Below are 16859 nucleotides of genomic sequence, written 5' to 3'. Positions count from 1 at the left end.
CTTAAAATATTCAGTTCAGCTCCAATCAAGTCAGTTCAGTTCAGTTCAATTCAGTAAATCAGAACTTGCCCTAAGATTGCATGTGGTACTTGTTAAAATTGTTTTGATGTATCATTTTGAAATAGGATATTGTTAACGAATGCTACCAAGACGTTTGATAAGCAGTTAAATACTTCCTAAAGTGGTATTGATTTGGGAGTGCATGTCAAAAACACGTGTCAATCGGTATAATTAATGGTCATTTTAATATAATATTTCTACTTTTAGTTATCTTATTCAACGTCTCTGGGGCATTCGTTAGTTTTTGCCTTTTAAATAATATTAACTTTGTATAAATTACGTGTACGTATATTTATTGATAATTAACTAAAAATATTATTGGTCAAAATTTCATATTGACAAATGTACCGAATTGAAAATTTTGTTTTAAAGCAAAAGGTGAAGGTAGCTTCGGGCCTGTTCTCTTCAGATTATTTCCAGTTCCAATAAGTTCAATTCAGTTCAGTTCTTAATTTCCTTCTCTCATAAAATATTTAGTTCAGTTCAGTTCAGTCAATCAAAACAGACCCATCTAATTTAAATAAGGAAAATTATAAACATAAAATTAATTTAAATGTATAAGAAGGCATGAAGCCAATAAGGATAAATATTATTTACCAATAATTTAAAAAAAAAAGATAAATAAACATTAACTACATCGATTTGTGTGTGATTGTGTCATGAAATATCAACTATATTCCAGTTACACCGCTACATATGTCATTACTTATTTACCTTATAAACAATTCAGTTTTGACTTTTTTATACCGTCAATATATATGAGACACTAATGTAACCACTAGCCAAGATCTCATTGGATTTTATTGAAGATATTATTTATAATAATTAAGAATAGAGGGATTGTATTAAATGAAAGTATTATTATGTTTTTTTTTTTAAAAAAAAAAAAAATAAGGAAGTAAGTCACATACTCACATTTTAAGGAGTTGATTCCAATTTGGCCATTTCCCACATCTCTATGTTATAAAGTCCTACTTGAAGTTTCTGTCAAAAAACCAAAAAAAAAAAAAAATAGTTCAACTTAAAGTCCATAAACAACTTTTTATACACTCGATCTTCTCTTCTTGTTTTTGTTAATGGAGAAAAAAGGGTCTTTATGGAGCACCTTCATGCATGCAGACGGTGTGGATTTAATTTTGATGGTCCTTGGTTTTATCGGAGCCGTTGGTGATGGTTGCACATTGCCGATGACTTTTGTTTTCACTAATAAGTTGATAAACAATTTTGGCAGTAATTCTAATTTCAATTCTCCTCAAGCATTTACCAAAATTGTCAACAAGGTTTGTTTATTATTGCATTTTCAACAATTCTTTTCCATTTCTCTAGTATATGCAGTTGGACACATGTGTGGCCAGCTATAATTGGAGTTACTTCGTAAGTGTTATAGTGGTTATTCGGTCAGTGTTAAAGAGGTTAAACAGTCAGTGTTACAAGGGCTATTTCGTCAGTAATATAGGGGTTACTTGATCAGTTTTAAAAGGGTTACTTGACCAGTGTTACAAGGGAAACTTTATTCTTTTACCAGCGGCCACATAATGTCACCAACCGCACACATGACAAACTTTTTTTTTTTTTTGAGTTAATGTGAATTTATTTACCGAATTTAAGTTACTGATTTTATTGATTAAAACTTATTTATACTAATTTAACTTTGCTGAACTTTACTTGTTTTTGCTAAATTAAAATTTTTCTTACTTATTACTATACTAAACTACTCCGTACTAAATATTACTCCGTATTTGAATAAGGTGAAGAAAACTGACCATAGCCAAGCTAAGCACGTCAAAGCTTTCACAATTAACAATTTAGCATATACATAAAAAATAAAAAAAAAAAAAAAAAAAAAAAAAAAAAAATTAGCATATAATGTCTTGGAATTAGATGCATAGAAAAAAGATGCATAAGATGAAAAACTGGAGTAAACAATGTAGGTTGAACGGCCGACTTTGGATCCCATTGTATGGGGCTTATGAAGATGCAACATCTTATTCAGGTTCATATAGTATTATATTATGCATGCCCTAACTTTTATTTTAATCTGTTTTTTTTTTTTTTTTTTTTTTTTCATATCGTCTGTATGAGTAAATGAGTAATCGAGATTCGAGACATCTTCCCAGGAGCGACTTGGGTTCGATCCTCACCCCACCCCTCCTGTGATATGGGACATCCCCTATCCTATCATTTACAAAAATATACGAGTAATAGAGACTAGATGTCTAGATAGAACTATTCAATTTAGGACGATATGATTATATGAGTAATCGAGACATCCCCTATCCTTGGGTTCGATCCTCGCCCCACCCCTCTTGTGATATAGGACACCTCCTATCTTATCATTTACAAAAAATATATGAGTAATAGAGACTAGATGTCTAGATAAAACTATTCAATTCAGGACGATCTATTAAGGCTCCGTTCACTTCACCTTATTTTTGCTGAACTGAATTTTTTTTTTACTGAAATAAAGTTATATTTGTTGAACATAAATTATTTTTACTGAACTTAAATTAATTTTACTGAACATAAATTATTTTTGCTGTACTGTAATTATTTTTTTTACTGATTTTCTATTATAATTCTTCTTCAAGAAAACTGAATTTTACTGAACTGAACTTATTTTTACTGAATTGAAATTATTTTTACTGAGTTGAAATTATTTTTACTGAACTGAACTTATTTTTACTGAATTGAAATTATTTTTACTTTTTTTTTTTGGACGACAACATAATATTATTTTTTTAAGGTGAAGTGAACAGGGCCTAAGGCTTGCATAATTAACCAGGAAAATCTAACATTTTATATGCTCGGGGTAGGATAATTAATAGTAGCCCCTTAGACCTTACCAATATTGTCTTAGGTTAGTTTTTGTTGTCATTTCTTTTAAAATACTCCCTCCGTCCCTAAATTACATTCCTCCTTTCTATTTTGGGTATTCCAAAATTACATTCCACTTTTCTATTTTTAGTAAGTTTTTTTTTTCTAAATATCCCAAATATATTCTCTTTTTCAGTTGTACTTTTAATGTATAATTAATGTATTTACATTCCACTTTAAATGTTTGGTTGACTAATTTACTTTTTCAGCCTTTAATTTTTTAAAATCCTTGTGCCAAGTTACAATGAATATGATTGGTTAAAAATTTTCAATTAAGAGCATGTGATTGATCCTTTTTTTTTTTGGGAAGGATTGATGACATGTCATGAGTAATCATTAATCTATCTTTGTCATGAGCAATGTGATTGGTACTTTCCATTGCATTATCTAATTATTGTTATTTGTCTTATTCTTTCCTCCTTAATTCCCGTGTAAATTTCCAAAGAGGAATGTAATTTAGGGACGGAGGGAGCATTTTAATCACAATTAAGTATAGAGAAAGACACAAATAAATTCTCCCTCTATCACTTTTATATGGTTATGTTTAGTTTTTAACATGGGCATTTACGAAAAAAAAAAATTGGGATATGTAAAATGAGAATATTTGTTTGAGGTAGGTAGATATTTATTAAATGAAAGTGTTTGTTTGGTAAGTAGGTAAATATTTTGGTAAATGATAATGGAAAATGCTATACATAGCCCTAAGGGCTACATATAAGCATTTAATTTACTCTTGAAAATTGTTTAAATTTAGAAAATCATGACAAAAACACACTAATTACACCGATTTGCGCGTGTTTTTGTCATGAATTCCTAACTGTATATATTTTCCAAGAGTAAATTCAATGCTTATATATAGCCCTAAGGGCTATGTATAGCATTACCCAATGATAATATTTGCTTTGTGATTAGATAAATATTTTAATAAACTAGGTAAGAACTAGTGCAATGCACGGTTTATATAAAACCTATTTTTAATTTGTACATTTTGAAAATAAATCGCTATTATACATGTAATAAGAATTACGTATATTTTATAATTTTAAAATTATTTATTTTAATCAAAATTATGATGTAGTATTCGTTCAACGTTTTCTAATACATAGTTCAATGTAGGAGGTCATTTATTAGTGTGCTATTTAAAATTGTTTCAATTTCCTATGATAAATTGATAGATTTTAGTTGTAATGTAGAAACTTTCAATATTTAAATTTCAAAAATGTTAAATATGATAGCTTTCCCATAAAAAAAAAAAAAAAAAAAAAAAAAAAAAAAAAAAAGATGACATCATCATTGCATTTAGGCGGGAATTTTTTATTGAGAAAACGACACGTGAGCAATGGTATGTCAGCAACTTTTGTTTTAGTAATAGTTAATAGATAAGTAAATATTTTGGTAAATGAAAGTAGTTGCATTCGAAGTAGATGATATGAGGATAGTGTATTAGAAGTGTGAAAATATGGGGTTAAATGGGTAAAATTAGGCCTTGTTCACTTCACCTTAAAAATAATTTCATTTCAGTAAAAATCAGTAAACTTACAGAAAAAATATTATAGAAAATCAGTAAAAATAATTTCAACTCAGCAAAATAATTTTAGTTCAGAAAATTAATTTCAGTTCAGTAAAAATAATTTAAGTTCAGCAAAAATAATTTCATTTCAGTAAAAATAATTTCTGTTCAGCAAAAATAAGATGAAGTGAACGGGGTCTTAAATTATGTTTTATAAAAGATGTAGAAATTTAGCCATAAAATTGGTACATCCAAAATAGAAGACGTAATTCATAGAAAAGTAACAAAGGGAGTATATGTTTATGTAATAAAAAAGACTTTGTAATGTGATATTACAATTTTTTTTTTTTCATAAAGCCATCATTATATATTTATATATATACATGAAAAGGTGATAAAATGGTTAATAAATTAATTGGTACCAAATTTAGTACATGACTTTTTTCTGTCTCCAAAGCACATTTTATCTCCATATGTATACATGTAAAAATTATAAAAAACTAAAAATTAATAAAAAAATATATATATATAATGAGACAAATGTAAGAAGATCCCACATGAATATATTATATAGATTAGGGCTGAAAATATAGATTAGGGCTGAAAAAATAAGTTTAGATAAGATCAGAAAAAAAATAAATTAAGATCAAATCATCGTTTTATGTGCAGTTTTTTATCGCTAAATATCTTTAATTTCGTAATGAAAAAAATTATGAAAACCACATATTAATAAAATACACATTATTACGAATCTAACAAGACCCCACTTGATATATTTTTTCCGTATAGATTATCGTATATTTAAGGTTAAAATTTGATCAAATTTGACATTTAGATCAGACTAGACTAGACCAGATCAGATCAGGAAAAATGATTAAAGATTTTAAAGTTTGACTTTTTAATTTTTTCAGTGAGGCAAAAAATTAAGGACATGAGGAGTACCAACTAAGCAAAAATGAAAAACTTGTGCAATATTTTTTACTTAATAAATATAATTACATTCTTAATTTTGGGCTCCTTTTCAATTGGGCCCTAGGAGACCACCCCACAAAACATCCCTCCGGACCGGCCAAAGGAAAAAAAAATCATTCATCCCAAAGAAGTAATTACTAGATAATTTCGGAGCCATGTTCGATTTTTGTAAATTATTGATAATTGATATATAGAAGTTTCTTGAGAATTTAGAAACATAATAATAATAATAATAATAATAATAATAATAACAATAATAATAACAATAACAATAACAATGCTTTTAAAAAAATATAGAGTTTAGGAGGAAAAATTCCCTTGAAAAAAAAACTTCAATTAGATTGGTTACAAAGTTTTTGGAGATCACATAAGATGCTTATTATTATGTACTCCATTACACAATTATTGATTTTTTTTTTTTTTTTGCCATGCACATTTTTCAGGATCCACTACTTTGATATGAAATATCTTTAATTATATTTCAATAATAATCATAAAAGAAAATGATGGCAATGGCTATGCTAACTTATGGCTATGCTAGCCCATGATAGTGTTGTGTGCTTAGCTTGTGTCATGGTAGCCCAAGGCATAATGCATTATCTAACTTATATGGCAAGGCTTGCCCATTACTGTTTTTTCTTTTGTTGTTTTATTAAATCTAACAATGGGATGTGCATATTTTATGGTAAACAATATTATTACAACCTTTAATTATCCATTAGTACTAACTTGTTAGTTGTTACCACAATTATTAGTATGGTAAGGTAATAAATTGTTGAGTAATAGCTATTTTCACATTTTTCATCTAAGATTGTTCATTTAATTTTTCTACAGAACGTATTAGTTTTATGCATTATGGGAACAGGAGCATTGGTTTTTGGTTTCCTTGGTGCGTCTACACAATCTTTCATTTTTATTTTTCTGTTTTTGACTTCTTTATTTCGTTTTGCTATTATATACAGTACTTACTCCGTATTTTATTTCTATACTAAGGATATAATTGTATAAAGTAGCTAACAAAATATCAATTTACAAAGAGATGAAGGCATGAAGCTCACTAATTTACGTGGTACTTAGAATAAAACTATGGAGTAACACCTACTAAAACTGTATGTACTCGATCAAAAGATAACATTGTGCGAAGTATATTGAATTGTAAAAAGAACATTGAACATGGAAGTTAAGTCATAACATTTTTTTTATATACAAATAAATCCTAGCATGTTACATTAAAAAAAAACACAAAGTTAAGTTTTACCTGTAACTAATCACATCATGTGACCGGAGTTACTTGTCTAGGGGTTACTCAATCAATAAGAGGTTACTCGGTCGGGGGTTACTTGGTCAATCACGGATTAATTGGTCAAGGTTACTCGGACGATTGAGGGTTACTCGGTCAAGGATTAAACCAGTCAGTGTTTTAGTGTGTATCAACCGACCACACATAAAACATACCATAAAAAATGAATAGTTTGCCAAAAACCTCCTTATAATATATATATATATATATATATATATATATATATATATATATATATATATATATATATATATATATATATATATATATATATGGGGGGGGGGGGAGGCTCTCGTGGGAATTTTTCTTATATGAGAATTTTCCTTATGTGAGAACACTTTTTATGTTCTAAATTTTTACTCGTATGTTCTAAACTTTAAATCTGATGTTCTAAACTTTTTCCCCGGTGTTCTAAATTAAAATCAGATGTTCTAAATTAATACTCACATGTTCTAAACCATAAATTAGTTAAGTTAGATGTTATAAATTTCGAATGACTTATTCCGAAATTTTAACTTATATGTTCTAAATTTTAAAACGTGCATATGTTTTAAGATTTTTAGTTATATGTTCTAAATTCGAAAACATATGTTCCAATTTTTACTCACATGTTCTATATTTTAAATTATATGTTCAATATTTTTACTCCCATTTTCTATATTTTATACCAAGTGTTCTAAATTTTTTATTCACATGTTCTAAATTTTAAATAAGATGTTCTAAATTTAAATCATATGTTCTAAATTTCATAAAGCAAATTTTTTAAATTTTTACTCACATGTTCTAATTCTTGAATTAGATGTTCTATATTATTGCTCACACACATGTTCAAAATTATTAGTCATATGTTCTAAATTATTATTCATATGTTCTACATTTAAATTTTAGTCGCATGTTCTAAATTTTTACTCGTATGTTCTACATTTTTACTCACGTGTTCTAAATTGTATATCAGTTATCATATAAGTATGAATTGAACTTATTCTCACTGGATCCCTCCCCTATATATATATATATATATATATATATATATATATATATATATATATATATATATATATATATATATATATATATATATATATATATATATATATATATATACACACACACACACACACAAGAAGTCATATCATATGATATGTATATGTCGTATCATATATAAAGCTAAATTTTAAGCCAGATCACGAAATAGCAACACTTGACATTCCAATTTTTCGCCAAGTGTCGCGCCACCATAGATAGATTTGAATAGACTTCATTGATAAAAATCGCCAAGTGTCACACCAACTTGGATAGATTTGGATAGAGTTCATAAGATAAAAAAATTTGTTTAGAATAAGATTAGTTTAGAGTTTTATTTTGGGAAATTCTCATTGGTAGCCTCGTACTTTTGCGTATTTTCATTGGTAGCCACTTTTTATATGAATCATCTTTGGTAGCCTCAAATTGTTAACGTTTTCACTTCTGTAACCATATTTAACATAAACCATTAAGTGGGTGTTAAAATTTAACTGTATTAATTTTAATTTAATTAATTTTTTTAAAAAAAAAAATTAAAACACCCCTCCCCCACGCACTAGCCTAGCCACCTCCCTCACCTAGTCCCCTCTCCCCTTCTGCCGGCGCTGCCGCTCCGTTTCTAGCCGTTCCGGCTTCCGCTGTCGTCCCCCACCTTCAGTCATCCTCCCCGTCCCCTCTAATCCACCACGAAATCACCTCTTTTCTCTTTCCCTCTTTATATGAAAACCCTCCAACCAACCATGTTCTTCTTTCCTTTCATTGGCTACTCACGATCTACCCCCATTTAACCATCTTCATTCTTCCACACCAACCATCTCCGATCCATCAGTCAGCATTATCATCAAAAGATCAAAACCTTGGCCGTTTGCTAGAGGGTGCTGCGAGGTTTCCCGATTTGGTGCGCGAGGGAGCAGGGGCTTGGGTGTTTGAGAATTGGGCTGGGGTTTTCGGGAATTAGGGCTGGGGTGTCGGGAATTGGAGTCGGGGTGTCGGGAAGTGGGCGCCGGTGGGAGGGGAAGCTTGGGCGCCGGTGCCGTCAATGGAGGTGGAGATGGCAGGGGGTGGCTGGCTGGTTAGGGGAAGGGTTGTTATTTTTATTTTTTGTAAGATTAATTAAATTATGATATAACTAACCTTAGTAAGTATTTTTAAATTATTATAAAACTAACCTTGGTTAAATTTAACAATCAACTAACGGTTTTAGCTCAATAAGGTTATGGAAGTATTTTCTTAAGAGTTGGCGGCTACCAAATATAATTCATATAAAAAGTGGCTACCAATGAAAATACGCAAAAGTACGAGGCTACCAATGAGAATTTCCCTTTTATTTTTGATAAAATACCAAATAATAAACTTATAATTAGGCCACAAGACAACATCATTTAGCGTTTTAATTTTTCACCAAATGTCGTACCACGTTGGATCAATATAGATAGACTTTGTAGCAAAAAAAAGTTAATTAATTTAGAATTCTATTTTTAATTAAACTGAATTATAATATAATTTTATCTTAAAAGTTCATAAACAACCGAATATCGTATATATATAAACAACACAATGCCACCTTGCCTTTTATGAGAAAAGAGGTGGTGTTGGTGAGAGAAAAGGCGAGGTGGTTTTATACTATATATACTACTTCGTATATATATATGAGAAAAGTCCATAAAAGGTTAAGGTGTGTTGTTTATACAGTACTATATATATATCTCATAAAACCACATCGCCTTTTCCCTCACCAACACCACCTCATCAGCTCATTGCCACAATGCCACCCTCACCAACACCATCATCAAATAATTCTATTCTTATGAAAACAAAAATAAACCCAATAGAGGGAAAGAGAACACTCCTATCCTATGAACAAGAAAACCTTCAGCCATCCATTTCTGAACTAAATACCCAATTGATTCCCCTCTTGGAAGCCTCTCTATTCTAAAAGACAACATCTTGGGTGCTTCTTCGCCATTAGAACTCGAATTCTTCAAACCCAATTCAGATTGCTCACTGATTATTTGAGTACATAATGTCAATGGGTTTAATTTGTTGCTCGTTTTCAGAGGCACACCACCTGTTCGATAAAATGCCGCAGTGAGCGAGCGCCCTAATGCAAGGGCGATTGCTCTCATATTTCTTAGATGTGAGACCAATCCAGTTAATTGGAGAGGTGTATCAGGGTTTTTACAGAAAATTAACCAGCAATTGACCCAGTTAATGTTCTTCACCTTCTTTCTTCAAAAAAAGTGTTTGGTCAAAAAAAATGTTCTTCACCTTCTTTCTTTTTTTGTAAGATGGCGTTAGTGAGGGTGGCAATGAGGTGGTGGTGGTGGTGGGGTGGTGTTGGTGAGGGAGAAAGAGGGAAAATACAGGGAGGCTGTCAATGCCGGAAAACATGGTCAACGCTCGGGTTCCGGCATAAGGTTATAGCTCCACACTCTCTGCAGTTCTTTGACATGCAACTTAAGCTGAAATTATAGAGTTTTATGTTTTTTGTTGAGGAGTGTCATTGTGAATCTTGTGATGTTTAATGCCCTTTTCGAAGTATTAAAGCACATTAATATGTCTCCTTGGCTTACCTTGACCTCATTAGGTTCATTTGGGTTCTTAACACTAACAACTTATCATCCTAAGACATCCTAATAACAAGCGATAAGTTATGATATTCTGAATGAGATTAAAAATAAAACTTACAACCTAAGTCATCCTTGTGAAATCATCCGCAATAGTGAGTAAAAACCTATACATATAACATGGAAAATTCTTGTAACAAATGTTTATATGAAGTGACTAAAATGACTTATGAGTCTTAATGCTACTAGAATGGACGGATGGAGTGCTTAGAGAGTAGAGTTTAGTAGCTGATCCGAAACTTGTGACTAGGCTGATGCTTATCCTATAGTGCTATATTTACAATCTGGTTTATTTATGTAATTGCTTTATTTGTTTGGCTTTGCCATTTTCAGAGGGATATTGTTGGACGAGGACAGCTGAAAGACAAGCCTCGAGACTGCGATATAAATACTTGAAAGCAGTGTTGAGGCAAGATGTGGGTTACTTTGATTTAAATGTTAGTAGTACTTCTGAAGTAATCATCAGTGTTACCAATGATAGCCTTATCATCCAAGATGTAATAAGTGAAAAGGTATACTTTCTTGTTACGATGCCTTTTATTTTCCTTCTTGCCCTCTTGGCTATTGCATGAAATTGTAAGTAGCATTTAGCAAGCAGTCATAAATTGTAGGAATGGTAATGAAACAGTGTGTAAGCTCATGAAGAAATTTTTTTGCCATTTATCACATCATCCATGAATCATGATAATGTGAGACTGTGAGTCCATCTCTATTATCCATGATAAATTGTACTCTGTAGAATTGTATATAGCTAACATGAGTTTTGCAATCCAATGCTGCCTCTGCTGATGAATTAGGTACCAAATTTTGTGAGGAACGCATCCCTATTTGTCTCAAGCTATGTGGTAGCATTTTCATTGCTATGGAGGTTAGCAATAGTCGGGTTTCCCTTCGTAGTTTTCCTTATTATACCGGGCTTGATGTACGGAAGGATATTGATGGGGCTATCTAGGAAGCTGACTCTTGAGTACAATAAGGCTGCAGGCATAGCAGAACAAGCAATATCCTCCATAAGAACAGTCTATGCCTTTGTAGGAGAACAGAAAACATTATCTAACTTCTCAACTGCTTTGGAAGGATCAGTGAAGTTGGGACTCCGACAAGGTTTGGCTAAGGGTGTCGCTATTGGTAGCAACGGCGTAATTTTTGCTGTTTGGGCTTTCTGTACTTGGTATGGTACCAAACTTGTTTTAAACCACACTGCTAAAGGTGGTACCATTTATATGGTTGGTGCTGCCCTTTGTGTGGGAGGACTGTAAGTTCTTTTGCTCATTTTCCCGTATATAATTTTTTGAATTTATTGTTTTATTCTAGCTAGCTTCCTTTGAAACATATTGTTGTTGCTCTCCATCTAATTTAATGTTAGAAAATAAGAAATCGATTAGGGAACAATCTAATGTACGAAAGACTTAAATCTCTGTGTTGTGATTTGTGAAGTTTAGAATTGTGGTGCATGTGCGTAAACCATAAAAACCAACCTACAATATTAATGTAAAGAGGAAAGAAATAAACAGAAACATTATTTCAACTGATAATTTAGGAGTTACAAATCGTAACACACTCGATTTCTCTCTCTTTTATGACTTGTTTTTATACCTGTTGAGACCCTAAAGATGATCTCAAAGTCATTAAAATATCATTAAATTAACTAGTAATATTGTCCCTTTTTAGATAAATATGACATGATGACACCAATAATCAAATAAACTTGGTGTTTACAGTATGAAAGTAGGATAAGCTGCCTGCATGAACATGCAATAAAAATTTCTCTTTTTGACTTCTATTGTTGCTTACTTCATTTCTTTATCTTTTGATGTTATCGACAGAGCTCTGGGTTCCAGTTTACCGAACATTAAATACTTCTCAGAAGCTGCTATAGCAGGAGAGAAGATGATGGAAGTGATAAACCGGGTGCCGGATATTGACTCAGAAAAAATGGATGGGCTGACCTTAGATAATATATCTGGGGAAGTTGACTTTAAGAATGTCAGTTTTACTTACCCTTCAAGACCAGATTCAATAATTTTCCACGACTTCTCACTGCAAGTTCCTGCAGGGAAAACAGTCGCGTTAGTTGGAGGGAGTGGTTCAGGAAAATCTACTGCAGTAGCTTTGCTTCAAAGGTTTTATAACCCCCTCGGTGGGGAAATACTTTTAGACGGGGTGTCAATTGATAAACTTCAACTTAAGTGGTTGAGATCACAAATGGGGTTAGTCAGCCAGGAACCTGCACTTTTCGCGACTACAATTAAAGAGAACATACTTTTTGGCAAAGAAGATGCTTCGATGGATGAGGTCATTGAAGCTGCAAAAGCATCGAATGCTCACAATTTCATCAGTCAATTGCCTCAGGGCTATGATACACAGGTATATGCATCATAATTTGCACATGTATCCAGTCATTCTTAGTGTTGAGCATTGCTGAATTCTTCTTGGAATATTATCTAAAGAACAAGTAATGTCTAATTACTGTTAAAGATTATTATAGTACAATCTCTTAGAGACATACAATGAATACTATAGTTCAATATTAATATGTGACAATGTGATTCATATTGGAATAGTGAATTTATATGCAAGTATAAAATAATTTCTCTGTTTTAGTGAGGGTAAGGTTGTATACGTCTTCACTTTCCCTTCTCTTATTCCACTGACATCCTTGGAATCGCGAAGGGGTTTTGAGATAATGTTGGTGTTGATGTATAAAGTACAACATATTTGATGTGGGTGAAGTAAATGTTGCTCATTTTTTATGCACCATGTCTGCAGGTTGGAGAAAGAGGAGTCCAAATGTCAGGTGGACAAAAGCAAAGAATAGCAATAGCTAGAGCAATAGTCAAGAAACCGCGTGTCCTGCTCCTAGATGAGGCAACTAGTGCATTAGACTCCGAGTCAGAACGAGTTGTCCAAGAAGCACTTGACAAGGCTGCTTTGGGACGAACCACAATAGTTATTGCCCACAGACTCTCCACGATTCGTAATGCTGACACTATTGCCGTTATCCAAAATGGCCAGGTGATGGAGATCGGTTCCCATGATGAGTTGATCCAACTCAAGGAAGGGATGTACACTTCATTAGTCCGGCTACAGCAGATGGAAAAATCTAATGATAATCAAAGGACTTTGTCTCACCCTTCCACCTCAAACTTACTTATGTCTTACAATGTGGATACAAGACGACATAGCATGAGTAGCCGTACACTCTCATTAGGGAGTCGCTCAAGTTCAGTCAAATCAGTGCATGACTTTGCCAATGAACTTGATACCAAGCCTAAGGGAGATGAAATATTGCCTGTCCCATCACTTGGTAGATTGTTGTCTTTGAACTTACCCGAGTGGAAACAAGCCATTTTGGGTTGTTTGGGTGCTATACTATTTGGAGCAGTCCAACCACTTTATGCATTCACTATGGGGTCTTTGATATCCGTATATTTCTTGGAAGATAAAGAAGAGATCAAGAGGAAGACTATGATTTATGCTTGGTGTTTTTTTGGATTGGCTGTACTCTCATTTATAGTGAATATTGTTCAACATTACAACTTCGCATATATGGGGGAGTTCTTAACTAAGAGAGTACGAGAAAGGATGCTAGCTAAAATGCTTGCTTTTGAGGTTGGGTGGTTCGATCAGGATGAAAATAGTACTGGTGCTATTTGCTCAAGGCTTGCTATAGATGCCAATGTTGTAAGTTATCTATCACCTTGCTACTAAATAGTTCCATTTCGATGTGCTAGTTGTATTCTGTTATATCTTTAGGACTACATATTTAGTGCCTTTTTCTTTGTTAGTGAAATAGTGTAGTGTACCTTATTATTTTCACGGCTACCTTATATGGGAAAAATGCCTTGAATGTGTCATTTCATTAACTCTAAAGCACCCCTAAACATTACTCGATTAACCTCCTTAAATGTGACCATAAAATCGAGACTCCCAAAGAAGAATACGTATCAAAAGTGATGGAGGAAGTAATTTTTTTCTCTTTTTTGTGACTTGTAAACTCATTTATTGACTATTTGCAGGTAAGATCGTTGGTTGGAGATCGGATGTCACTCATAGTCCAATCAATTTCCGCTGTTGTAACTGCAGTTACCATGGGCTTAATCATTTCATGGAAGCTAGCCATTTTCATGATAGCAACCCAACCCCTAATTATAATTAGTTACTACGCAAGGGCGGTTTTACTTAAAAAAATGTCTAAGAAGGCAAGCAAGGCACAAAATGACAGTAGCAAGTTGGCTGCTGAAGCTGTATCCAACCTTCGCATAGTCACTGCTTTCTCGTCCCAGGACCGAATCCTAGCAATGCTTGAGAAGGCACAAGAAGGCCCTCGAAAGGAAAGTATTCGACAGTCATGGTATGCAGGTTTTGGGCTGGGAGCCTCTCAGGGCATGTACATTTTTGTTTGGGCCGCTGATTTTTGGTATGGTGGTAAGCTAATGGCTCATGGTCTCCTAACTTCTAAGGCATTGTTCCAGAACATCATAATCTTAGTGACCACCGGGCGTGTCATTGCTGAGGCCGGGAGCATGACCTCAGACCTTGCCAAGGGTGTGGATGTTGTTGGATCAGTGTTTGCAGTCCTAGACCGTATTACCAAGATTGATCCCGACAGTTCTGACGGATACCATCCTGAGAAAATAAGTGGTCATATAGAAATCCAAGATGTACAATTTTCATACCCTACTAGGCCCGATGTTGTGATTTTCAAAGGCTTCTCAATCAATATTGAGGCTGGTAAATCATCCGCGCTAGTGGGCCAAAGTGGGTCGGGTAAGTCAACTATTATTGGATTGATCGAAAGGTTCTATGTTCCTCTCAAGGGGTCTGTGAAAATTGATGGACGTGATGTGCAGACGTATAACCTTAGGTCCCTTAGGAAGCATATAGCTCTAGTGAGCCAAGAGCCTTCATTATTTGCCAATACCATACGGGGGAATATAGCCTACGGAGCTAGTGATGAGGTTGATGAATCAGAGATTATAGAAGCTGCAAAGGCAGCTAACGCTCATGACTTCATATCCGGACTAAAAGACGGGTATGATACGTGGTGTGGAGATAGAGGGGTTCAATTATCAGGAGGACAAAAGCAAAGAATAGCAATAGCAAGAGCTATTCTAAGAAACCCAGCAATACTATTGTTAGATGAGGCAACAAGTGCACTTGATAGCCAGTCTGAAAGTATTGTGCAAGAGGCACTCGAACGAGTAATGGTTGGTAGAACAAGTGTTGTAGTGGCACATAGGTTGAGCACCATACAAAAGTGTGATCTTATCGCGGTGTTAGAGAAAGGTGTGGTTGTAGAGAAAGGTACACATTCCTCTCTTTTGGCTAAGGGACCTAATGGAGCCTATTATTCTTTGGTGAACCTTCATGGCACACCACATCCTTCAAATTTGGAGTAGATAATTATAAATGTGCAATGTAGTACTATATAAATTTGGAGAAAGGCGAAGTATTGTATTGACTTTGAAGAGCCCAGGTATATGAGGTCCAATGAGGAGCGTCAATTGAATCAATTCTGTTTTCTTTAAACCTCTAAAATAATTAATTGTTTATGCTATGCTAGAAGGATTTGTACTTATTTTGTTCATTTATTATTACTAGTATAACGTTGGGGTTTACACAATTGCCAATAAACATTTTGTTCGGAGCACCAGTAATTTATTTAATTACTTTTGTAAATAATAATGAAATTAATCTCCATATTATACCGAAATACTTATTTAACATGAATGCTTTTTTCTTACGTATAAATTACAAAAGACAGTCAAAGAAATGTGCGTGTGTAAATAGAGTAAAACTTTTAATGTTGCGATATAATTTTAAAAAAAATTTAAAAAATATAAAAAAATAAAAAAACAAAAAAAAAAAAACGGAAGAAGTATATCAAGATCTTAATGAGAGTAAGAAGTAACTCATATGAAAGCTTCTCTCACGATTCTAGGGGATCTTGGGATGGATTTTCATCACTCGCCTATGTGACACTAAAAAAAAAAAATTTAAAAGACATTCACTTTTTATTTTAAAATCATAGAAATATGTCTAAAAAGGTCCAAGCTAAATTTTGAGTATTGTTAAGGGTTAGTGTTGGTTTTAGCATGATTAGTCGAATCTTCGAGCCATGATTTTTCAAATGTTCGTTTTTTGAGTCAGTTTATTACTCCTTAATCCTTATTATCATACTAGTGAGCAGCCCTAAATTTGAGTAGGCTTCAAACATTAGCTTAACCGTTTTGTTGAGTACTTGAGTTGGTCCTCTATTATGATATCTAGGGCTGAGCAAAACTACCCGAAAAACCGAAAACTCGAAAACCCGTTCTGTTACCGTTCCGAAAATTAGGGTACCCGATCCGATAACCATAACGGTTCGGGTACCCGTTTCGATAATTTGTTATCGTGTATGGTTATTGGGTATCATTTTAAAATTAACGGTGACCCGTTCCGAACCGATAAGCAATTTTTTGTTTTTTTATCCTACTTAAATCTATTTTTT

General features: G+C 33.0%; 1 protein-coding gene across 1 annotated transcript; it reads left to right on the top strand.

The window, feature by feature from the left end:
• Window positions 1-1136: 1136 nt before the first annotated feature.
• On the top strand, window positions 1137-16192 carry LOC145641687 (ABC transporter B family member 15-like). The gene is made up of 7 exons (XM_081692604.1): window positions 1137-1340; window positions 6251-6305; window positions 10700-10878; window positions 11164-11621; window positions 12193-12733; window positions 13136-14050; window positions 14386-16192. Exons 1-7 carry the CDS (start codon window positions 1137-1139, stop codon window positions 15766-15768), a joined length of 3735 nt encoding a protein of 1244 aa, XP_081548730.1. The 3' UTR covers window positions 15769-16192.
• Window positions 16193-16859: the final 667 nt, after the last annotated feature.

The sequence above is a fragment of the Chenopodium album genome, chromosome 8, assembly GCF_948465745.1.
Source record: "Chenopodium album chromosome 8, dcCheAlbu1.1, whole genome shotgun sequence".
Taxonomy (NCBI): domain Eukaryota; kingdom Viridiplantae; phylum Streptophyta; class Magnoliopsida; order Caryophyllales; family Amaranthaceae; genus Chenopodium; species Chenopodium album.
Note: the sequence above shows the minus strand (reverse complement) of the source record. Positions and strands in the feature narration are given on the sequence as shown.

Excerpts from the sequence above, each read along its gene's own strand:
- LOC145641687 (XM_081692604.1), top strand. The coding sequence starts at position 1,137 with ATGGAGAAAAAAGGGTCTTTATGGAGCACCTTCATGCATGCAGACGGT. Across the intron at positions 11,622-12,192 it reads GCCCTTTGTGTGGGAGGACT|AGCTCTGGGTTCCAGTTTAC; the intron begins GTAAGTTCTTTT and ends TGTTATCGACAG. Across the intron at positions 12,734-13,135 it reads CTCAGGGCTATGATACACAG|GTTGGAGAAAGAGGAGTCCA; the intron begins GTATATGCATCA and ends CCATGTCTGCAG.